Source organism: Festucalex cinctus, chromosome 15 (genome assembly GCF_051991245.1).
Source record: "Festucalex cinctus isolate MCC-2025b chromosome 15, RoL_Fcin_1.0, whole genome shotgun sequence".
Lineage (NCBI taxonomy): Eukaryota > Metazoa > Chordata > Actinopteri > Syngnathiformes > Syngnathidae > Festucalex > Festucalex cinctus.
Genome location: NC_135425.1, coordinates 13,605,490 through 13,629,061, shown reverse-complemented (window position 1 = coordinate 13,629,061; position 23,572 = coordinate 13,605,490). Strand labels below are relative to the sequence as shown.

Here is a 23,572-nt window from a genome sequence, read left to right as displayed (position 1 = left end):
AAACTGTCTGTCTTGCACTGTGTTTTGCAACTGTACTAATGCACAATTGGAGATCCTCGCCTTTAATAGGACATCTTCTGGAGGGAGACCTACAGCAATTTCCAAAGACGGATGCCGAAGGTAAACAAACCCCACCACATATTTCAACCGGAGATACGCGGATCACTCGTGAGCTTGTGTGATTAACTAACAAACGGCTGAGTAAGAAGAGCCCCTAGCTAGCTTAATGCTAACATATAATGGGGACTGTCATTGATATGCTGACGGTTTGCATAGTTAATTGTTGTCACCCATGTATGTCCTTTACTTCCTGCCCATACCTACTGAACAGCATTTACTGTTTCATGAGAAAGTAAGACTATATTGGGATATAATCGGCAAAACTCTGGACGTTTTGTTTTGAAAAGGCCTAATATGTGCAGATTAATTGGTAGGGTCCTAATAACAGCACTTAAGCATATAGTGTATTCATTAGTCTATGAAAAATGACTAATATTACACTAGTAGAAGAAGAAGAATACTCTTCGTTTGTGTGTCATACAGTACTCTGCCTCCTGGTGGCTAAGAAGGGCACACCGGAAGGAGCAGCACTGAAATAAATTGCAGCATTAAATCACAAATGGACAAACACGTACATTTAATGATGTTATTACTCATTTTTTGATCAATATACGATTTTAAACAAGGCTAATTTTCCAAAACAAAAAAATCTGAGCTTTTTTTTTTCTCCAGGCTGGGAGCTTTCCATGAGCTTCATATTGTATATGGACGTACAAAAAACAAAACAACAACAACAACAACAAAAACAACACGTCAGCCTGGTGTAACACTCACCAAAGTGTTACGGTGAATTGAATCATGAGCGATTTCGTGCACCGTTGCATCACTTGTTTACTGCCGTCAATTTTCCGTCAGGGCCCGCATTGCTTGGTTGCATCATTGCCAATAGGTGTCGAATGGATGATGGCTTGCCACAACACGTCGGCCACGCGGACCTGCATCACCTCACCAACCCCCACCACTCCACTCCACTTTTGAATAGTTATTATTTCCGTCAGACTCACTTTTACACTTCCATCCAAGTGTCATTGTTTTAAACTAGTGTTTTATTTATTTACTTCTTTGCATGGGTGTGTGCACAAGGGCCCCAAAGAGACATGGTGGCTGGTTTCTGCCCCTCTGATTGGACGATAGGATGGGGAACAGGATCCCTCAAGTGTTGGTGTGTCTTCCAAGAAGGACATCATTTGTTGAAGCTCAGGATCCAGAAGCCTCGGTTTGATTTGCCCATTCATTGAATAGGTAAGTTGCTTTTATTTACAAACTTAATGGCATGTTTGTAAGTCTATTAGCTCATTTTGGTACTCTAACAGACATCACAGCACTTATACCCGTCAAAGGTTTGGACACACTTTTGTAGTGCCGTTCAATGGCAGGCTTGTGTTTTTCATGTAATAATTTTACTATGATGCCGGTAATGTATTTTGTTTTTTGAGTACTTCCTTCTCCTCTGACCACTCGGCCACCTTTTTATAAATACAGTATGTATGTCAGTGACAATTATCACAAACAGTGGCATCATAAAATACACACAGTATTGGTCTATATGTATATGTCCATTGGATTAATGTTAAGGACTAGGTGTGCTAAAGATAATGCGTGTATATACTGTATCTATTTGTATGTGTGTCTACACGATGTGTATATGTACAATACTATATGTACAGATGAAAATAGATACATTAATATATATTATGTGTTGTGATGTGGGTGATATGTCGACTCGTATGCCATGTGAAGGTTTTTCTTGACATAGTGCATTAGAGGAAGGAGCAATGACAGTAAGAGCTAGTTTAGTAGGTCAAAATAATAAAGCCATAAAATAGGAAAAATACATAACTATGAATGCTACCATTACTTCAAGTAATAATTTAATAATTTAAGTTAATAAAAATATCCAAATAAAACAATAATGCACAAAAATTAAATGAACAATTTACTTAAATCATAATTTATTAAATAAAAACATACTTTATTTAAGTATTTATAGTGTAGCATTTCACCACCATCCATCCATCCATCCATCCATCCATCCATCCATCCATCCATCCATCCATCCATCCATCCATCCATCCATCCCACTGCTCTTAACTAGAACACACAAGAGACAGCTATTATTTGAATATAATATGATTTTCACTTTGTTACTAATTTATTGTCTAGTTGTTCTTTCAAATTGTATTCAAGGGATACTTAACTCATGTAGCCATTTTCAGCAGTGATATGATAATATTTTGTCTATAATGAATGTAAATACGTCATTATTTTTTATGTACTATTAATACATTTAAAAACACATTATTGTACTTGCTGTCAACTGAAGATGACATCACACGTGCTCAGGAAACGGGTAACAACCAATCATGGCTCAGTTTTCTGACCAAACCCAGAAAACAGGTAAGATGTTGTTATTTTTATTTATTTTTTTAATTTTGTTTTCTTTATTTATTTTATTTTTTTATTTGTATTTATTTATTTTTTTTTAAAGCTGTGATTGGTTGTTACATGTTTCCTGAGCACCTATGATGTCATTTTCGGTCAACAGCAAGTGGCAAAATGTGTTTTCAAAGGTATTTATTGTACATGGAAAATAATGACGTTATCACATTAATTGCAGACAAAATATTAACTTTTTAACTGCTGAAAATGGCTAAATGCGTCAAGTATCCATTTAAAGTTGTATTTTGGTAGTTGAATAAATACTAACTTTTGGAATCAATGAATAATCATGTTTATTAATCATGATTTCAATATGAATCAAAATATAATCATGATTATTGTTTTTTTCCCCCTATAATCGCCCAGCCTCACTCCCCGCCATGGGTTTCCTATTCCTCAACTCTTCGGTGCTGTTCATCTCTCAGCGGCCCGTCAACGCCACGCCATGGGAGCACACGGTGTACGAAGGCTGCCGCGAAATGCCGGCCGTGCTCATCTGGTACTTGGGCCTGCAGTTCGTCAACATGTTCCTGGGCATTCCTGCCAACATCATGGTCCTGTGGCTCATCCGCAAAAACAAGGGCGACTCGTCCACGTCGGACATCTTCATCCTTCACCTGGCTGTCCTCGATGTTCTCTTTTGCCTCATCCCGCCGCTGGAGCTGGCCAACATCGTCTTCCTCACCACCAGCAGCACCTGGTACGTGTTGCGCTTCTTCTACGGCATGAAGGACTCGTCGCCACTCTTCCTCTCCTGCATCTGCCTGGACCGCTATGTGGCCGTGGTGCACCCCATCACCTTCACCGAGCTCAAGGACCGCCAACACCGGGCCGGCCTGGCCATGCTGGTGTGGCTCGTCACGCTGGCGTACGCCGCTGCCAAGTGTGTGGGCCGCATCGTCAACTTCGAGAAGGTCTTCACCGCCATGATCCTGGCCGCCTTCGCCTTCATGGTGTTCTGCAACATCGCCATCCTGTGGGCGCTGCGCCAGTCCGGGCCCGGCCGGGACGAGATGCACCCAGTGAAGAAGCGAGCCTTCAAAACGGTGCTCATCATTCTCGTCATCATCGTCTTCAACTACTTCCCGCCGGTGGCGCTCTTCCCCTTCCAGCACTACTTCTCGCCCGACGTCTTCCGCTGTTACATCCATTACGTCGCCTTCGGTCTGATGGACTTTAGCAGTAGCATCCAGCCACTGCTCTACCTTTCTAAGGGGAAGGTTGCATGTCCCGGTTGCTGTCAGGCCAATGTCACGCACCTTCAGTAGCTTCTACATCGTGAACGTAGTTGGGAGACAGCTGCACAATCTACTGACATCCAATACAAAAAGCATCGGGGGTTTTTTGTGTGTGTTTTTTTTTTTTTTTTTTTTACTCAAAACAGAACGATATGCCAACTAACGCATACCAGTAATCGGGCCAAATTTGTGCATTTTTCCCTCTTTTAGATCAAAGTCAGTGAAGGCCTGATTGTCAGATGTCTCTGAAAGATTTTCCTGAGTGATGATCTTCCAGAAAGCTGCTCAGTGTGTTAAAGATCAATCAATCAAAAATGAAGAATATTATCTTCTATCCAACTAAACGTCTTGTGCTGGATGTCATTAGATGGTACACATAATGTGGTCAGTGATTGTGCATAGTTGTATGTATTGATTGAATACATTAAATGTAAAAAAAAAAAGAAGAAGAAGTGCAATATATGTTTGTGGATTTCCTGCATGTTATACAGTTTGCTTTATTGAACCCTACCATGTGCAATAATTATAATAAAAAGGATGTTTTTTTTGTTGTTGTTTTTTAACTGAAAACATTTTTTCCATGATTCTGAGATCAACAAAACAGATAATGTATTCATAAAAAACCCCAAAAAAAAACAGTAAGTCCAACCAAATTCCTCTCACACTATAAATAATACTTTTTTTAAATTTTTTTTTAATTATTTTTTTTACTTAAACAGCTCGTTTTGAATTTACGATATTAAACTGTTTGCAAATACATGTTTAAAATAAACATTCTCTTCCCCTCATTGTATTGTAGACAAGTCAAGCTATATAGCACCTTATGTAAAGAAACAACTGAAAGTGCTTTACACACACGTGCGCGCGCACGCACGCACACAAATACATAAAATAACATCATTGTACAGTTTATGTAAGCAATATTAATATTTTGGTTCATTTTTGTGTTAAATAAAATTAAATCACTATATTTTATTTTTTAACCAACAACATTGCCCTTTTGGTGAAAAGTCAGAAAATAATCGCGCGGAAGTGAGTCACGAAGGTGACGCTGCCTCGAAGCTCCGGCGCGCCCCCTGGAGGCTTCGGCGGCGAATGACTTAACTGTAGCCACGTCGAACAGGCTAACATGTTTATGGTGCCACACACCATTACTAAAAACGCACGGTGAACATTTTTGTCCAAAAAAATTAATTGTGCTTAACTATATCCCTCTTATACGTCGCCGTTCTCGACACTACAACGTGGCCACGGAAGCCGACAGCTAAGCTTGGTCCAACCGCAAGGATACCCACATAAATGCAAGGTAATGCTAATATTTTGAATCTCAATGCTAATCATGCTAGTGATGCTGATGCTAAAGTGATGAAGTAAAGTCACTTTTGAAATGTGCCTTTGCTGTCACTTGTGTCGCCATTGGGAAAGAAATTGTATTAATAGTATAATGTCCCGGAATGTCATGTTTATGACGTCAAAATGAAGTGGAATGTTGACGGTGGCAGATGTGTAACCACAAACTGAAACATCGAAAGTGCTCATTGTTGATGTAAATTAAATTGTGTTCGAAAGCAACGTGGGAATAAATAAATAACCACATTTTCTTTCCTTTCATTTTCTTTCCTTTTCTTTTTTTTTCCTTTTCTTTTCTTTTCTTTTCTTTTTTTCCCTTCCTTTCTTTCTGTGCAGTGTGCATATTGCTGCCCAGACAGTTCTAAAGGTGATGATAGATGATTACAAATTCATATTTTTGGGACCAAAAAGTTGTGATGTTACAAGGATAAAGTTTTCATTTCTTGACAAAAAGCAAATGTGATCTTTACAAAAACAAACTCAGAATATGATGATGTTAAATTCAAAGTTTCATGATGGAAGAACGTCATATTTTAGTTCCTTTAAAAAATAGTACTTCAAACTTGTAAAATTACAACACATTTCTGCTCTAAAAATAACACTAAATTCTCCCAAAATATGCCTTTACTAAAAAAAAAAATAGTAGCATTTTAGAAGTGTCATGAGTCACATTTATTCATGAAACGGTTTCAGATTTATGTGACAATACATAACAGTCAAATCAGAGATTTTATTTGGCCCAAAGTTATGGTACAGTGAAGTACTGTAGTTAGTTGGTTTATTGTGTGTTTTATTGGTGTCCTGGTCCTCGTATGTATGCACTTAAAAAGAAAAAAGGACATCAACAATTACAGTCGCATGGACCTCTCAATTCCAAGAAACAAGTTGGTGTATTGATGGTGAGCGTTTAAAAAAAGATAAAAATGCATTCTTTTTTTTTTTTTTTTTTTTTTGCTAACAAGGTTACATATCAACGCTAGCTAATTTAAAACAGCCTATGACAGCTAACTAGGGCATATTATGCCCACGCAAGTGGTTAAGGATTGACACAGCCGCCAGTACACTTTTGATCACTTTATTGAACAAATGGTGAGAAAAAAAAAAAGCGTAATAAGCACTTTCACACACGCGCAGCGATGGCCACAATTAGTGCAGCACACAGCCAGCCGACTGTACACTGTGATTCACCTACGCCCACATCACTCACCAGACAAAGCTCCGCCTCAATGCTATACACACCCGAAGTCATAGATACTACAGTGAAATCTGTGGATGGTGACCCCAAGTGGACCACAATAATAGCTGCACCTCACATGCATGATGTTTTTTTTTTTTTTTTTTTTTTTTTAAATAACACTCAATTTTGGGAACCAACCAATCGAAGGGACTGGTAAGGCTACTTCCACTTTGAATCTAGACAAACACCTTCTGGTTTTGCTTTGCCATTGCCACATCATGAATACTACTGGTATTGTTTAAAGGAATGAAGCTGAGCCACTCCCCTCACCTGACTTGTGTGTTTTGGAAATAGTGTGTGTGTGTGTGTGCATGCCTTTAGGCCCCGTGGGTCTAGGCCAAGCCTCTCAGGTGTCTTTTCGCCCGAGTCATTTGCCAATCATAACGAGCCCTTTCTTCCTCTTTGCAACTTTCACCCTCCTCCTAACTCTTCTCTTTCTGTCATTCTTCCGCCCTCCCACTTCTCGCAGCCATATCTGCCGCGACGAAACAAGTGGTCTCATCTATCTGAAAAGGAAACCCTAAACGAGGACCACGTGCGAGCGACAACACCCGCTGACATGCCGCTTGGAGCAAAGAGAGCGGCCGTGCAGCTAGTTTGTGGCGCCCAGCAGGTAATTAAGAAAAAAAAACAGAATTTGCATTCTTGCGCTGGGAAAGCGCGTAAGAAACCATGTCTGTTGATCTTCCCTCCTGCCACTAGATGAACAGTAAGTCGGGTGATCATACGATGCTGCTTTTACGATCCCGCGGGGTGGTAAGTTACACTTCTCCTCTAAATATTTCCTCCAAACGAGATATTTCCTGGCTTCTGTTACATGAGCAATAATAGTTTAGACCGTCATAGAAATCAGACACTACACACCACTTTCGTTCTAGCCGCTGTTCCTCTTTTGTGCCGACATGCTGTCAGTATGTTAAAATATTTGGACTTCTCCTTGAATATATATGTCGACAATCATCCCCAATCTTGACTTGAGCTAGCCAGCTTTGCTGTCATTAAACATTTTTGAGGGAAATGCCACAATACACAACATGAAGTGTGCTTGTTATTCTCAGTAGAGGTGTTTCTAATATTTTGGACCACAGGTGTGTCAAAATAAGGTGACCAGAACATTAGAACTAGCTCCTAGGGACGGACCCAAAATCGACCCATAAATCAGGCCTGACCAATTAATCAGCAGGATGATTTAATGTGTCGATATTAGCTATTTTAAAATCAGCAAAATTGGCCAAAAAATTGGTTGATTTTTGCAGATTTTTGAATATATATTTGTATTTTTAATTAATCGATTATAAGAATTTTATTCTATCAAATACTGGAATTGGCATTGTCCTAAAAAAAATCCATATTGGTCAGGCCCTAATCATAAACTAAGGTACCACTCTGTTTAAAAAAAAATATATATAAGGATTAAGCAGTGTATTTTAGGAGCTTTAAACCTCTTTCATTCTGATTCAACCCTTACCCGAGTGTCACAAAATCACTTAGTGCACCCTGACAGGAAATGAGAAGTGAGCGCACACAGGAAAACGCGGTGGAGGTTTCACCCGGATGTCGGTTGCGTGACGTTCGGAGGCGCGTAATAAGGGGAAGCTGCAGGAGGAATAAAATTGAACGGCGGCTGCCTGTGGGTTTGCGTTGACGACCTTGGCAAGAGATGCCCTCGATTTTGTGTTGACAACGCGCGTGGCAGCGATCGTACGGGAGCACGCCGTGGCGATAAGGCGTTTTAAAAACAAGACGCAGATGGTTCCGCTGCCAATCTGCTACACGCGACACCGCTTTGACTGTATCTCCCTTGCTCGTTCTGATGTCAGAGAGAGAAATTAAAAAAAAAAAAAAACTGATTTAAGACAGGATTTTGTGGATAGGAATTTGCAGCATTTCTTACATTTTGGCTTTGACATGATGGTGTTTTCTCAGCTGCCTGAAAGTGGTTCTTTTGCTCTGGATCTTCAGCCAGCCTAGCATACAAGTCATTATCTGGGAAAGTCACTGTTGGTTGTATAATTTCACATTTTATTGGTGGGCAGGGACTCCAGAGTCCCAACTATTTTTATAAAAGCAATCCAGTAAATTTTCACAAATTTCCCCTTTAGTTTAAGAAAAAAATGGCATTGGCTGTCTTGGAATGAAAGCCATTTTATGCAGAGAACCTCTTTTTATTTTTAGTGGCTTAACAATAGCGACATCAGGGATTGAGGTACATTTTTGCAGCTATTACATATAAAACCAACGGGATTTCAAAGCAAGTAAAGAGTAAAGAGAGAAGGGTAAGGATGCGCAGTTCACACAACATTTCAAAGAAGAATCTGATCTGAGGTCGTGACGCTTTGTGTAATCCTACAAACATGGCAAGCGTAACCAGGTAACTTGTTTGCGTGTGATTCACTGCACCTTTTTCAAATTTGCAGAGCTGCATTTTAATAACCGATCATTTTGTTGATTAATCCGTGAATCAGATTTTTAAAAGTTTTAATTTACAATTTTTCCATCCGTCAAAATTAATTTGTTTTGATTCAGGTTTGGTCATAACATGTGAGAAAATAGTCAAAATGGTTCATCTTTTAATTTATTTTTTTTATTTAGTAAAAGAAAGCATGTTTGCAAATGTTTTCTTTTGATTCAACACAGTGATACCAAGTGTGATTTTTTTTATTTATTTATTTTTTTTTGTGTGAGGCTGAAATTCCGAGTACTTGGGCAATTTTAAATTGAACGAGGTCTCAACAAATTATGGATTTAATTAAATGTAAAACCAAGGGATGGCTATATCGTTAATCTGAAAGGAAAAACAAAGTGAGGTAGTCCTGCTTTTCACTTAATTGAAGGCAGCAAGAGCCATAAACAAGGCGCAAGAGGATGTAGCTACAGAATGAAGGCCTGTCTAAGCATTTTCACAGCGGACATTTTGATGACATCCATTGGATTGTAAGAGTGTAACTCTTTACTTGAATAGAAGCGCTGATCTTGTTTAAAAAGAACCCATCATTACGTTCCTCCATGTCGCTTATGTTTGGTACAGATCTGCTTTCAAAATGTAGAGTACAAGTAAAATAAATAAATAAGTACAGAATCAGATACTTAAAAAGGGTGAGGTATACAAGGATGTCACATTTGAGACCTTGAAAGTAGAATTCAGTTCAGTCACATCTTGATTGCCAAATTAGATTCTAAATACTTGTGGACTTTTTGTATGTTATTTTCAACTTTGTTTAACATGTGCTTCCCACAGTTATGCAACACCTCCGCCAGTCACATGCATAGCAACGATACAAACCCACTGTTTATTTCTTCATCATCAGCAACACAACATTGTGAATAGACGTATTTGTCCCTCCATTATAGACGCCCTCATGGGACATTCTATTTTTATCACGATGAAGAACCTTTTTAACTGAATCTTTGGCTTTATGCAACCAGCATGTGTCATATGTTCTCCTCGATGGCAGATCTGTGAGTGGCACACTACTGCCTAAGAAGAAACGACCTTGGTGGGGGAAGACTCTGATGGACAAGGACCGTCTGTGCTCTTCGCACTTGAATTTGACTGATTCGGACCCCTGGCGGACTCTTGATCATCAGGACTTGAACGGAGAGGCCAAGGCTGAAATCAAGGAGACAATATGGTTGATGCGACCCGTGAGCTGCAGCACCGTTGGCGCAGCGCTCTCCTTTGCCACAGCGCAGTGGGAGACTCCTGACGCCGCTACGGACAGGCCGTCTTTCAGGACAGACTCCGGAGATGATATTTCTTCATCACTGCACGGACATTTTCATGGTGATGAAGTGGAGCGTAGAGGGGAACAAGATGCCGCTGACTCAGTAAACTTGACGGGAAATGACATCAAGGTAGGTTGTTAACGGTCTTTAGCTCCATGACATTTGTGACATACTTTAATTTCCATATTTGGCTGAATAAAATTCTGATTACCAATTTATCAGCTGATGAGTTAAAAATATATTATACATTTTTGGGGGTGGTCTATTAAGAAAGTTAAATAAGAATACAGTAAACTAAAATAATAGTAACTGAAAAAAACGTAAGAACAAATATTGACTGTTCGCGTTTTGTCCTCTGAGGGGCAGTGTCGTGCCGTGCATACATGGTGTACACAGTGAAGTGAGACCAGAAAAAAAAGTTGCGATTCAATTAAAATAACTCGGTTTTCACAGATTGGTAAGAATTTGTGCCTTTGCAAAGTGTTAACTGTAAGTATGTGTTGCCTTGGCACAACATTTGTGTGTGAATTATTCGACGTTATTTAAAGGAAAAACACTCCCGAAGTCGATGCTAACTGCCATTAGCATTTGGGATCCTTTCTTCGCTTTTAGCATTAGCGCTAGGCTAGCAATGTTTTAAAAAAACAAAAACAAACACGTTTTGTATTTAAATATATAGTGGATGTAATTCTTATTGTCATGTTATTTTTTTACAGTTAACTCCAACTAGGGTCTCATTAGACAGCGTAAGGACGCTTAGGGATAACGCAATAACATGCTACACACTAGCTCGTTGCTAATGCTACGCAGGCAAAATGTGGTGCATTCAGGGTACTTTCACAGTGTCGGAAACTTCGGTTTTCTTTTATTGTAAAATTTTAAATGGATACTTGACTCATTGAGTGATTTTCAGAAATTCAACATTAGTTTTGTAAAGGTATTAATTCCACAAACATAATGAAGTTAAACTATTTGGACAAAATATAACTTTTTACTGCTGAAAATGGCTGAATTATTTGCCCTCCGTGAAGCACAGCAGAAGCTAAGCAGTGACGTCACCTGGAAGGGTCTATTGGCTGATTGTTTTTGGCCGATGTTTGAAGGGTAATAATCGGCCGATGTGTGCGTTTTTTGTTTGTTTGTTTTTTAACTCATGAAGGCAAGGAGAGCCACAGTCACCAACATACTTTCAGCCTTCTTTCTATTTTTTTTTTTTTTGAGTGGAATTCACAGTGGATCAGTCAAATACGAAATGAGAACACTTGCAAGCTGCGCCTCAGACTCAAAATAAGCCAGTGTACACGTCAAACATGATACCTCTTTGACTGTTAAAACAGACCATGATTATCCAGCTTTGTAGGTAGGTGTACAGTGAGTGAGTGATATGATTTGCATCACCACCTCAGTTGTTACCCATGCATTATGCAGATGTGGAGGTAGTTTTGTGGATGGGGTGAATGTAGCAGAAAGAGACCCATTTGCCGCCTCTCATATTGCATCTGCAGTCACATGTTGTGCATGATCGATGACCCGTGTTGCAATTTTTAGCCATGTGACACCGCAGTGGGACAGGAGCCGACGATACAACAAAGGGAACATTCAACACATCAGCTCTTAGACAGCAGTCAAAACGGTACGCATTATGAAAACGCTCATTTACTTGCAAAAAAATGTGAATCATACAATGCGATTACCTGTTGGGCAGGACATGAAAGAGTGATTTGCATCCGTTTTTGACACAGCAGTCGCATTGAAGTCTGACTCAGAGGAAGAGGAGGAAAACTGCGTCATGTCCGATGCGGTTAGCACCACTGTGGATTTACACCCAAAAGATCCACCACAGGAGGAGGAGGAGGAGGTGGCTGCAGCGATGACGGGACGCGCCGACTCAGCTGGAGCCCAAACTTCATTTCAAGGTCCCAAGATGGCAGCTAGGAGCCAAGCGGGAAGTGGGAGCGACGTGTCATGCCCCGACGAATGCGTCTCCAACACCGCGTGAGTGTTTAATCGTACTTGCAGTCTGTCTGGGTGACATAAATAATCGCCCTAATTTGCAGGTTTATCTACTTGGAAATGTCACACTATTATGCATTTTATTATTATGATTGTGATCTGTGTTTTTAGGGAGGCACCCGTACAGCCAAAGCAAACTGACAATGACGGACCAACCTTAAAGGTACTTGCCGCAGGAGCCCCAAGTCAAAAGGCTCCAGCAGCTGATGTTGCAGAGCAGGAACCACAAAAGCTCTCACAGGACAACGGGCTGCCCCCGAAACACTGCGAAAACTCAGTCCATTTGGGACCGCCTCAACTTTCAGATGAATCACACTCTACAAGCCAGCTTGGGGACCCGGCTGTCAAGGAGAGCAAGGTCGAGGCCAAATCATCCCAACAGAAGCAAACCAAACATTCCGTCACTTTGGTACTCAAGGTTTCCAGTCGGGCCCGAACGTCAAATGAGGCTCAGGAGGTCGCAAGCGGCCTCAACGGATCTGAGCCGATACTTGTGGCGAACGGAGAGGCCAGCAGAACCGCAGCGTCGGCGAGACCTTGCTTGAATGGAGGCGATGTGGACCGGGAGAAGGTGTTACAACTTGCTGAGCGGCTCTTTAAGCTAGATGGGATCCAGCGCGTAGATGTGGTCAAGCACCTTGACAAAGAGTAAGAGCGTATACAGAACATTCTCATCTTAGTGTTTCCACAGTATTATTTAGTACACTGAACCAACATTAATTGAGGGAAATTCCATTAAGTGGAAGTCAACCCAAAAGTTGTTGTACTATACTAGGGGTGTGAATTGCCTAGTACCTGACGATTCGATTCGTATCACGATTCACAGGTCACGATTCGATTCGATACCGATTAATCCCGATACGAATTTATAAGTCGATTGTTGCGATTTTTTTTCATTCAAATTTAGAAAATACTAATCAGTAAGCTTGTAGAGTGTAAGATTTATATGAAAATGTATTTATTTATCTGAAATTTCAGTCTTATAGAGGTTGTAATCTGTTTCATGTTTGAACAGCATTAAAATAAAATATTAAGGCTTAATGTTCCGTTCATATAACATTCTTCCATGCTCAAGGTGTGAATCCTAACCCGAAGTCAGACGTTTTGTTGAATATTTTTCCATTAAAAATGGAAGTTTAAAAATCGATTCACACACACACACAAAAAAAAAAAAAAAGGCAATGATGATAAGACGTTGAATCGGTAAGACTACCGAATGAACAATTCTGAGCTCTTAAAAAAAAAAAAAAAAAAAAAAAAAAATCGATTTTTTTTTTATTTAATCGATTCGAGAATCGCGCGATGTAGTATCGCGATATATCGCCGAATCGATTTTTTTAACACCCCTATACTATACTATGTTGTATACACACCATTAATCTTAATTCTTATTAATATTGTAAACTCCACCTGAATTTATCCATCTTGATAGCAGCTATTTTGCCATTGCCGTCGACTGAAAAATGACAGAATAGTTTCTCAGTCAGGCTTGGATATCATGACCAATCACGGCTCAGCAGCTTGCAAATTCACATGACCAAACTCAGGAAGCAGGTGATTGGTTGTTACCTGAGCCCTGAGCAACTGTCATGTCATTTTCAGTTGACAGCAAGTGGCAAAATGGTTGCCACCCGAGATGGATAAAAATTGGTGCATTTTTCTCCTTAATTGGTATAATAAATTCATTTAAAAAAAAAGGGGGGGGGGGGGGGGTTGGGGTTGACTTACCTTAAAGTAAATTCAATTTTGTTTAATTGAAATTGGTATTTTTAACACCCTTAGTCAAGGTAATTGGAAAAAAAACAAAAAAACACAACACTAGTTTGCAGTAATGAAAAATGCGGTGTCCTATAAATACCCCTAGATGGCAGTATTGTCCAAGGTATGGAGTTGCATATGTATTATGTTGGTGATGCTGACCTTCTTTTGTGACATTTTTCAATACAACTACCATGAAAAGCCTAGCCAACATTTGTATCTTCTGAACAGTTTAAAATCTTTCTGTAGCATTTCATCCGACTGCAGTCCCACATGCAGGACACTTGGAGACAATCATTGCGTTTTTAAAACCTGTTCTAAGAATGGGTGATGTTACTAGCAGCCAATCAGAGACCAAGACCTTCTGTACGTGTTGACTTTCTGCTGCATTTTAGTCAATATTTAAATGTGTTCAATACTGTGTATAAAACAACAGCGCTATACGTAATAAATATTCTGTACCAGATTGGAAAAAAAAGTCAAACCTCTAAGATTTAATTCAGTGATTGCAAAGTGTACCACACTTTGAACCACAACTGTCCAGTATTTATATGAACAAATGTGATATTAATGTCATCATTTCGTGTGTATCTCTGTAGTAACGCATTCAGCCGTGCTGTTGGAGAGGAGTACCTCAGGTTCTTTGACTTCACTGGGCAAACTCTGGATCAAGCCCTGAGGTGAGCATTATGAAAGCAGTTGAAGTATTAAAAAGGCCTGCTGACTCTGTTTGCATTTCCCTATTACCTGTCACAGGTCTTTCCTTAAAGTGGTCATCCTGCTGGGAGAGACGCAGGAGCGCGAGCGGGTGCTGCAGCATTTCGCCGGCCGCTTCCATCAGTGCAACCCGGACTCTTTCTCCTCACCAGGTGGGCATCCGGCTCACTTCCTTACCGGCTCTACCTTACAGACCCAATGCACGCTCAGATGTCACACTTTTCACTTTCCTCAGGGGCCGTGCTAGCCGTCACGTGCGCTTTGATGCTCCTCAACACGGACCTGCACGGACAGGTGAGCAGCCCACTTGAGCTGAACGGCCCCCAAACTGCGGCGCTGTCAATCAACTGCGCACGTGTTTTCACAGAACGTGGGGAAAGCCATGTCCTCGTCCAGGTTTGTGTCCAACCTGGATGGCATGAACGAAGGCGAAAACTTTAGCAAGGATATGCTGAAAGTAAGAACTCACTTTCTAAATGTTTATTGTCTAAATGTTTAACATATTTCAAATATTTTTTTAAATGTACCTTACAGTGTCTTTACAGCTCCATCAAGAGCGAGCCGCTGCAGTGGGCCGTGTGAGTAACGTATCAAAAATGATTCCTCAGCAAAATAAACGCCATCACATCCTCAACCAGTGACTTTTATTAAACAGTGACGAGCAGGAGCTGACCTCGGCGTTGACTGAGGAGGTGGACGCGCCGCTGCGCTCCAAGAGCAACCCCTTCCAGGACGTCCCTCACGACAAGGCGGCCCCCGTTGTCAAGCAGGGCTTCATCCAGAGGAAGCTCCACGCTGATATTGACGGGAAACGCAGTAAGAGAGCCACAAAGGGACGTAACAACCAACTTTGAGCCACATTGACTTATTGCGATTGTCTTGTCAGCTCCTTGGGGGAAGAGGCGCTGGAAAACCTTCTATGGGGTGCTGAAGGGAATGGTCCTTTACTTTCAGAAGGTTGGAAATGTTACTAATAATATCTACACTTTAAGTATCTAATGCAACATTAATTTTAATCAGATTACTGGTTTAATCAATGGCATTTATGTGTGTCAGGATCACAGCAGAGGAGAGCAGCAGACCAACGAGGAAGTGGTGAGCGTCCATCACTCGTTGGCCGAGCCGGCGGCCGACTACACCAAGAAGCCGCACGTCTTTCGTTTGCAGACCGCTGACTGGAGAGTTTTCCTATTCCAAGCATCGTAAGTTTGGCAGGAATTTTACGCGGTGCATCCGTGTTGCGTGACCACTCTTCAGCGTCGTCCTCCTTTCCGCCTCAGGTCCAAAATGGAGATGGGCTCGTGGATCAACCGCATTAACTTGGTGTCGGCGCTTCACTCATCTCCTCCGTTCCCCGCCGCCGTCGGCTCCCAGCGGAGGTTCTGTCGACCCATCCTGCCTGCCTCGCAGTCCGCGCACACTCTGGTAATGTATCGACCAAGGCTGAGCAATTTCATTGACTGGTTTATTTGTCTGTCTTTTAACTTTTTTTCCAAGATCATTTTTATTTAGTGGCTTCTATTGTTGTCAATCAGCATGGCTGTAGACATAGTGGAATAGTTGTAAAGTTGATGCTAAAAATAGACCGATATGTTTTTTTCAGGGCTGATACTGATACCAATTAGTAGTAGTCAAGGACACCAGCGCTAACCAATATTTGGAGCCAATATTAATTTTCACTAAAAGGGATCAAAATTTGAAAAAATAAAATAAAATACACACTGCAGCTCTTTTTTTTTTTTTTTTTTTTTTTTTGCGGTGGGGGGGATTTTAAAGCACTTTTCGGGTTCGTAAAATATTGGAGTTAAAAAAAGTAAATCTTAGTCAGTAGACATCTTTGTTTTAATAACGAAAAGTTCCAGGATCTCCCAGGGGCAGTAGCATGTTTTCAAAATTTAAATGAAAACATAAACAACTGTTTTCTACAGTAAATAAAGCATTCAAAAATTTCATAAAAATAAATATCTGAAGTATTATTATTTTTTTTACTTATCTTAGTTTTAATTTCAAACCATACCAGAAGGTGCAAAGAATTCCCAGGATCAGCAGCTTCTCTGAAAATTTAAATAATTAGTTCCCTGAAGTTACCACTTCTTTAAAAATGGATCTATTATCGTCCGTATGATTCTTCAAAATGGCCAATGCTGATATTTGTCAAAATGCTGAATATAGGCGCCAATAATCGGCCTGGCCGATAGTCGGTCTATCCCTATTTGATACTGTTTACTGTAGCACAGATGAATTTATTGCTTGTATGTTAAAAAAAATACACGGTAAGTGGACCTTGAAAAATAACTGCATATTAAATGTCAACATTGAGGAAAACAAGCCTAGATTATTTATCAAACTTGTTTGTTTAGTACCACTATTGATCCTGTTCAGGAACGCCAGCTGCAATCTCACGCCGGAATGTTGGAGTCCTTCAAAACGGACCTGTCGCACCTCCAGAAGAACCCGCCGGAGGGCAAAAGGGCTCGAGGCAAGGAGATGGAGGAGCACCGCACCCGGGCCGAGTACCTGCAGCACGAGGTAGCGACACCAGGCGGCCACGTCTGAGAAGCACGTGCTGCATCTTCACCGTCAGTCACTTTTCACCTGTCGACCCGCAGATATGTCGCTACGAGAGCTACACGCAAGTGCTGGAGGCGTGGAAGGGCGTGGAAAAAACGGGCGACGGCGCTCTGATATCCGCCGTCCTCTGCTTGTTTGACAAAGCCATGTGTGCGTCCCCGGTGGCCGACCAAGGAGAGGAAGACGTGGATGAAGGCCGCCTGACAAAGTCCCACTCCAGCCCCTCCCTTGACCTGGAAATGGCGCCGCAGAGCGCCGTCAGAATCAGACGCAACGTCTCCGAAAGATGGACTTACCGGAGAGTCGCGCCTCGGTTGAATAAGGACGCATGATAGCAAAATGCAAAGTTTAGTGGCAATTGTTTTTTTCATGGTACAATTGAAACCCGACCACTCCTATCCTTTTGTTTTTTACCTCGTGCACTTTGACAAAAGTTTACCTCAGGGATTCCCATACGCAAAGAACCCGATTTCATTTGTTAGTGACCAAAAAATGTGTGGACCTGGTTAATATGAGGTGTAGGACGTGTTAAAATGGGCCTACCTGGTTTGTGGCCACTCGGTGGTGCTCTAGTTCAAGTGGAGGTTCAGAGGTTGTTATGATTGCACTTTTGTTTTCAATTGGTCAGATTTCTGTGTTAAGTCGTTCTGTCATTTTTTTTTTTTTTAATTATTGTTTTGTTCATATGAAGGGTTCATTTTTTTGTTTGCAATTTGTCCAGTGCTGGAGGTGTATTGTTTTTTTAATACATTGAAATATTCGTTTTGGTACCAATTTTTGTAATCTCATGTCATAATTTTTGTTTGAAAAGAGTCACACTTAACGTGTAAAAAGAAATACAATGAAGGACTGATTTTTTTTTTTCCCAATAATTTTTCACCTGAATTAAACGGTTTGTGTAATCTTCAAAACATGCCATCCTTTCGTTTGTGTGTAAATGTCACCAGTATTTTCATGTTAATTGTCAACAACTTGACATTTGTGTGTAGGCAAATTTTGGATTCGTTTGGAATTTAGCAGGTGTTTCTCATATTTTATCAGGTGAGTGTATTTCTTCTATGACTGAGCAATGCAAACAGCAGCCTAACATGTTTGTTTTGTTTTTTTTCAGGACGAGACTGAGCTCGCGTCACCTCACCTCCGATGACGGGATACTGCATGTTCGGCAGCAAGCCTTCCATATTTGGCCTTCTCCAAGGGTGGTACGTGAAACTTACATTATAAAAAATTAAATGTAATCGGACATTAGAATAAAACTTGATTTGCATACACCATATTAAAATGTGTTAATCCTGCACGGTATTTTTTTCTAAATAATTTTGATGATATTTTTTAGGCGTGAAACACTGCCTCACTGCTACCTACTCTATTTTGATGGTGATCATTATGGTCGACCTTGGTTTTAAAAATTGGATAACTGCTGAATAGTAGCATTGCTCACTTTGTCAAAACAGAAATGTACAGTTGCACTTAATCTTTAAAAAGGGGAAGTGAACCCATATATTTATTTTATATTTGTTATGTGTGCCCCACTATTTAAAACCATTTTTATCCATCTTGGGGCGGCCATTTTGGCACTGGCTGACTAAAAATTACATCACAGTTGCTCAGGTAACAACCAATCACAACTCAGCTTGCAAACATCACATGACCCAACTCAGAAAACAGGCGAGCCGTGATTGGTCAGACTCGTTACTTGAGCCGTTAGCAGATGTGATGTCATTTTCATTCGGCAGCAGTTGGCAAAATGGCTGACCTCGGGCTCCAGGTGGAGGAGTGGAACCGTCACTCGCCTTCGGTGCCGGTTGGCGTGGATTCACTCTTCCGCCTGGGAGACCATGTGTGGCTTACATGATGTAAGATTGTGTGAGTGAGCGAGTGATAAAAAAATAAAATAAAATAAATAATTTAAAAAAAAATGGCTGACCTCTGAGATGGATAAAGTCTGTTGGAATTTGCTACGTAATTCATATTACAAAAAGCAGTATTAATCAAAATGGTTTTTTAGACTAGAGGTGCTTACACATATTTTAAAAAACATGTTTGTGTTGTCCTCCCTTTTAAAAGCATTTATGTGTACATATTTTACGTTTTGGTACTGAAAATGTCACTTTTTTTTTTCCCGACTGCGAGTAGAGTTAAGAAATCAAGTCTGAATCTATTAGTTGGCTTTTCATCTGTATGTGTTAATGATTAATTTCAAAAGGGTAAAACTTTTTTTTTTTTTTTTTTTTTTTTTTTTTTTTTTTTTTTTTTTCATGAAGGAGACCTTGCTCTGCGTGCATGTGCGCACACATACCCATTTTGTCCCATTCAAGCCGACATGTCGAGTTGCAGCCGACCTCAAGCGCTTAACAATAAGAACAGGATGTCTCGGATAAAAGCCCCGAACACTCCCCCTTTTCCAAACTTGTTACACGCACACATTCCACACACTGGAATGTAATGCAACAATAAGAAACGCAATGAAGAGCAAAGACAATCGTGAGGGCACCCCGTCTTGTCCGGGGGTCCAAGTGGGATCAAGGCACTGGACTCTATAAGCTTTTTAGTTTTTGGGTGGTGGCCACGACTGGATAGGCTGCGGGGGCTTCGTTAACGTAATAATGCCGGACTTCCCTGTCCGCTGAATGGAGAGCCGTCTCCATTCATTGACTGTCATAACAACAGCTCATTAAGATAAAGTCAGATGGTGCAGATGAAGGTGACTGATGGACCACCTGAGTGACGGGGGGCCTCGGGCCGTGTGTTGAAAGGTGACGGCAACCCCACATGACAAAATGGTGAGGAAAGCGGCCATTAGTGTCTTGTTTGGATCATCCGAGCTGAAATGTTTGCTAACGCGCGCAGAGGGAGCCGGTGGTCTCGGCTTTTGGAGGGCCGCCGCCAAGTCATGAGTGGCTGGAGCAGCAAGGGCGGCCTAAGCTGCTGGGTTCACGGAGCATCTTTCCCAAGGAATTGTCCCCTTTTTCTGTTGTTGTTGTACCGCCGTCCGAGCTTTGTGAGCCTCAGTCAGGCCTGGTTGGGTATTTAAAAAGGCAAGAGTTCAAGTTGGGATCATTAGGGGCTAGTCTGGCATGCTTTTTGCGACACAAAGAAAAGTAGAATAACACTTAGCCGAGCGCAGACCTCCGCCAAGGTTGAGCTGTCAGCAAAAGTGAGGAAGAAGTCTGTTTTGTTTTGTCTGTCTGCACCTCGACAGGCCACTTTCTGGTTTGTGTTGTCACATAAGATGACTGGCAAGAACCATTTTCTATTCGGGAGTGGAATTGGTTCCACTGTGATGCAAAATAGACAACAGAGAATTTCTCTCGCAAAAATTGTGACTTGTCGAAAGCTGTTTGTGTTTTTGTGGCTTAATTGACGAGGGCCATACTGTTTTCGTTGTAAGGATTGTGGTGGATGGTTCCATTGCAAATCCATTGGCGATAGGGGGAAATAATATTTGTTTGTTTTGTTTTGTTTTGGGGGGAGGGAGTTGTTCATCATTATCTTGCCTTATGTTGTAAAGTGTTAAATGTTTTACAAGAACAGGCAAAAATCAGCCATAAAAAAAACGGGAATTTTTTAAAAACTATATTTTAAAAGAGCTAATATTATATAACCCCATTAAATTGGAGTTTTTTTTGTGTGTGTGTTTTTTAAATATATGCCAGTTCATCAGTTAGCATGCAACTTGTATCTCTTTGGATGACACATGATGATGGGATGCCCTATTTTTCATTTGGGAGTGAAAATGGTTTGATTGTGACTCAAAATGGAAAATACGGCTGGGTCTAAAATATCGATATTTCGATATCGTTTTGATATTCCTTTTCATAGCCCAATATCGTTTCATAAAACCATGAATCGATACTTTTAATCCAGTTTTTTTTCCCCCTGTAAATTAATGTGCCAAATAGGGCCTGACCGATTAATCGGCTGCCGTTTATAATCGGCCGATTATTCGCCTTCAAACATCAGCCAAAACAATCAGCCAATTGAGCTAAATTACCGATTATTTCCCCCTTAAAACGTTATCGAAGAAAGCCGAAGTTTCCGATGCTGTGAAAATACCCTGTGAAAGTATAATGCACCATTTTGCTTGCGTAGCATTAGCAACTAGTCAGTGTGTAGCGTATGTTATTCTGGTTATTTTGTTGTCCCTACGCGTCCTTTAAAAGCTGTTGAATGACACCGCAGTTGGAGTTAACTGTAAAACTAAATAGACCATTTTAAGAGTAACATCCACATTTAAATACAAAACACGCTTCGTTTTTAAAACAGCCTAGTGCTAACAGGAAGTTAGCAAACGCTAACAGGACTTCGGGAGTGTTTTTCCTTCAAATAACAAATTTCCCAATGCAATATTTGTGTTTTTGTCCATCTATATCTTAGTAGACAGTTTTCTGGTTTACGACAGCAAGAGTGTAGAATTTAAGTTTAAGGGTTGTGGAAGTATGTTCCATCACAAAGCAAATAGTCAATACCTCAAAAACATTATTTTTTTTGTCACCCTGTTAGTTTGCTTGTTTATGGAGTATGATAAGAACATAGGGCAGTACCATTTTGGGACAGTTCCATTGTGTCTCGGAACGCAAAAATAGAACTTAAATGCTATTTTTAAGAAAACGTTATTCATCCATTTGTTAGCAATAATACTGTATATATATTTCCTTATTCATAATCTCTTCATGAATACACAAATAGGTTTTGTTGTTGGGGAGAACTCATCCATCTAGAAATGACAAAAATGTCAAATTTAACCTTCAAATGGTGAACAAAAGAACACCTTTGCAGAGGTATCAACACTATCACAGTGAACACTGGCCAACATCCACCAAACGCCGCACCAATAAACACCACCAACAAACATTTTCTTTTTTCTTTCCGGGCTCAACGACGCTCCGGATGCTCGTTGTCCATCTGCCACTGACGCCTGGCACGCTCCACTTGTTACTCCATGTCTCCCTCTCTCCCACTTGAAAAACTCTTTTCTCTGCCTGCTCCTCTCCACCGCCGCCCCCCTCGCTCTTGACCGCCGTGGCGTCAGAGCCGTCTCTCCACGCGGGGCCCTCGAAAGCTCTCGGCGGCCCTCTCAGGCACTTCAGCCGGCAAGATATGGGGATGGGCCATTATGGAAAAATGAGCTTGATTATTTTGACTGAGAAGAGTAGAAGAAGAAAGTTGTAATTGAGGTTCAAATTAATATAACTTGTTTTCATAGATAAGGCTGAATATTTGAGTATCGTATCTGTAGGTGTTTATATGTAACTGTTTTTTGAAGGAATGATCTCTCCCCCAAGTCAATGCTAATTTTCTATTAGCCTGTTAATAGTATTTGTACATTGACTGCTAGCATGAGCACTGACATATATAAATATAACGTGTAATTCTTTTTGTCGTGTATATTTAGTTTTACATTAAACTCCAACTTCGGTGTCATAAATTGTCTTAAATCATGCTCAGGGACTGCAGAATCACATGTTATAACCATTCTGGGTGCAAAATTAATTTCATGATTAAATCTCGATTAGGTACTGATACCGGATATCAGTATTGGGTACTCATAAAGACTGGTGATACCAGCCACTGATACTTAAAGAGATACCTTACTTATTTAGCCATTTTCTGCATTAAAAACTTTTTTCTTTTTTTTTTGTCTATTGATATTTTTGTTTTTTACACACATTTTGCAAGTTGCTCTTTTCTGTTTGTTTGTTTGTTTTTAAATGTGACTGAGCCGTGATTGGTTGTTACCTGACCCCTAAGAACATCTGATGTCATTTTAAGTCCACAACAAGTGGCAAAATGTGTTTTTAAAGGTATTAATTGTACATGAAAAACAATGAAATTAATTAATAGACAAAATATTAAAGGGATACTTTACTTATTTAGACATTTTTGTCAGTCAAACAATATTTTGCTTATAATAAATATATTTTCATTATTTTTCATGTACTATTAGTACCTTTTAAAAACACATTTTGCAACTTGCTGTCGACTGAAAATGACATCACAAGGGCTCAGGTAACCAATCACAGCTCAGCTTGTGAATGTCACATGACCAAACCTAGAAAACAGGTGAATGTTTGTACCTCACAGTTAGGATCAGAGCTGCGATTCAAACTTTGGACCTCAGAACTGCGGGTCAGATGTGCAAATCACTATTCCATCGTTTCTTAACTGATCAAAAATAGCCTCCCCTTGCCTTTCAGTCGACCGCTAACAAGCTTGACATAAACGTTGGCTTTTGTAGCGAAAACGGCAGTTGTTGGAATGAGCGCAAGTGCCTGTCTCGAGGGCATCTCAACACATGACCTCGCCTTGCCCCCTTCTCTTACTAACACTTAAACATACACTCCTTAGGCGCAAACTGTGCTCCGACCCTAACACACGGCATAAAAAGAATGTTTGCTAACCAGTCGGCTCCATTTTGATCTGCTTTGCATCTCTTGATGTGGGCCTTGCAGCGCCGGGACCC

At 40.6% G+C, this 23,572-nt stretch overlaps 2 protein-coding genes across 5 annotated transcripts; both read left to right on the top strand.

The window, feature by feature from the left end:
* Positions 1–1,046: 1,046 nt before the first annotated feature.
* hcar2 (hydroxycarboxylic acid receptor 2-) lies at positions 1,047–4,065 on the top strand. Its single transcript, XM_077498031.1, has 2 exons — positions 1,047–1,302; positions 2,866–4,065. Exon 2 carries the CDS (start codon positions 2,880–2,882, stop codon positions 3,765–3,767), a length of 888 nt encoding a protein of 295 aa, XP_077354157.1. The 5' UTR covers positions 1,047–1,302; positions 2,866–2,879; the 3' UTR covers positions 3,768–4,065.
* A 749-nt stretch (positions 4,066–4,814) lies between these two features.
* On the top strand, positions 4,815–18,020 carry LOC144002547 (PH and SEC7 domain-containing protein 4). Of its 4 annotated transcripts, XM_077497867.1 has the most exons (19): positions 4,815–5,043; positions 5,424–5,454; positions 6,794–6,937; positions 7,027–7,080; positions 9,780–10,179; positions 11,599–11,683; positions 11,793–12,045; positions 12,175–12,711; positions 14,421–14,501; positions 14,578–14,690; positions 14,774–14,832; positions 14,906–14,995; positions 15,073–15,116; positions 15,194–15,354; positions 15,425–15,495; positions 15,595–15,740; positions 15,819–15,963; positions 16,921–17,067; positions 17,148–18,020. In XM_077497867.1, exons 5-19 carry the CDS (start codon positions 9,838–9,840, stop codon positions 17,439–17,441), a joined length of 2,568 nt encoding a protein of 855 aa, XP_077353993.1. In that variant the 5' UTR covers positions 4,815–5,043; positions 5,424–5,454; positions 6,794–6,937; positions 7,027–7,080; positions 9,780–9,837; the 3' UTR covers positions 17,442–18,020. The 4 variants fall into 4 exon arrangements, with proteins under 4 accessions (XP_077353993.1, XP_077353992.1, XP_077353994.1 ...); XM_077497866.1 differs by lacking the exon at positions 5,424–5,454; XM_077497868.1 differs by lacking the exons at positions 4,815–5,043; positions 5,424–5,454; positions 6,794–6,937; positions 7,027–7,080; positions 9,780–10,179 and adding an exon at positions 10,405–10,539.
* Positions 18,021–23,572: the final 5,552 nt, after the last annotated feature.

What these genes read in the sequence shown, in the direction of transcription:
- hcar2 (XM_077498031.1), top strand. Translation starts at nt 2,880, where the DNA reads ATGGGTTTCCTATTCCTCAACTCTTCGGTGCTGTTCATCTCTCAGCGG.
- LOC144002547 (XM_077497866.1), top strand. Translation starts at nt 9,838, where the DNA reads ATGGACAAGGACCGTCTGTGCTCTTCGCACTTGAATTTGACTGATTCG. An exon ending in CTTAGACAGCAGTCAAAACG is followed by an intron (nt 11,684 to 11,792) that starts GTACGCATTATG and finishes TTTTTGACACAG; the next exon opens with CAGTCGCATTGAAGTCTGAC. An exon ending in CCGAGTACCTGCAGCACGAG is followed by an intron (nt 17,068 to 17,147) that starts GTAGCGACACCA and finishes GTCGACCCGCAG; the next exon opens with ATATGTCGCTACGAGAGCTA.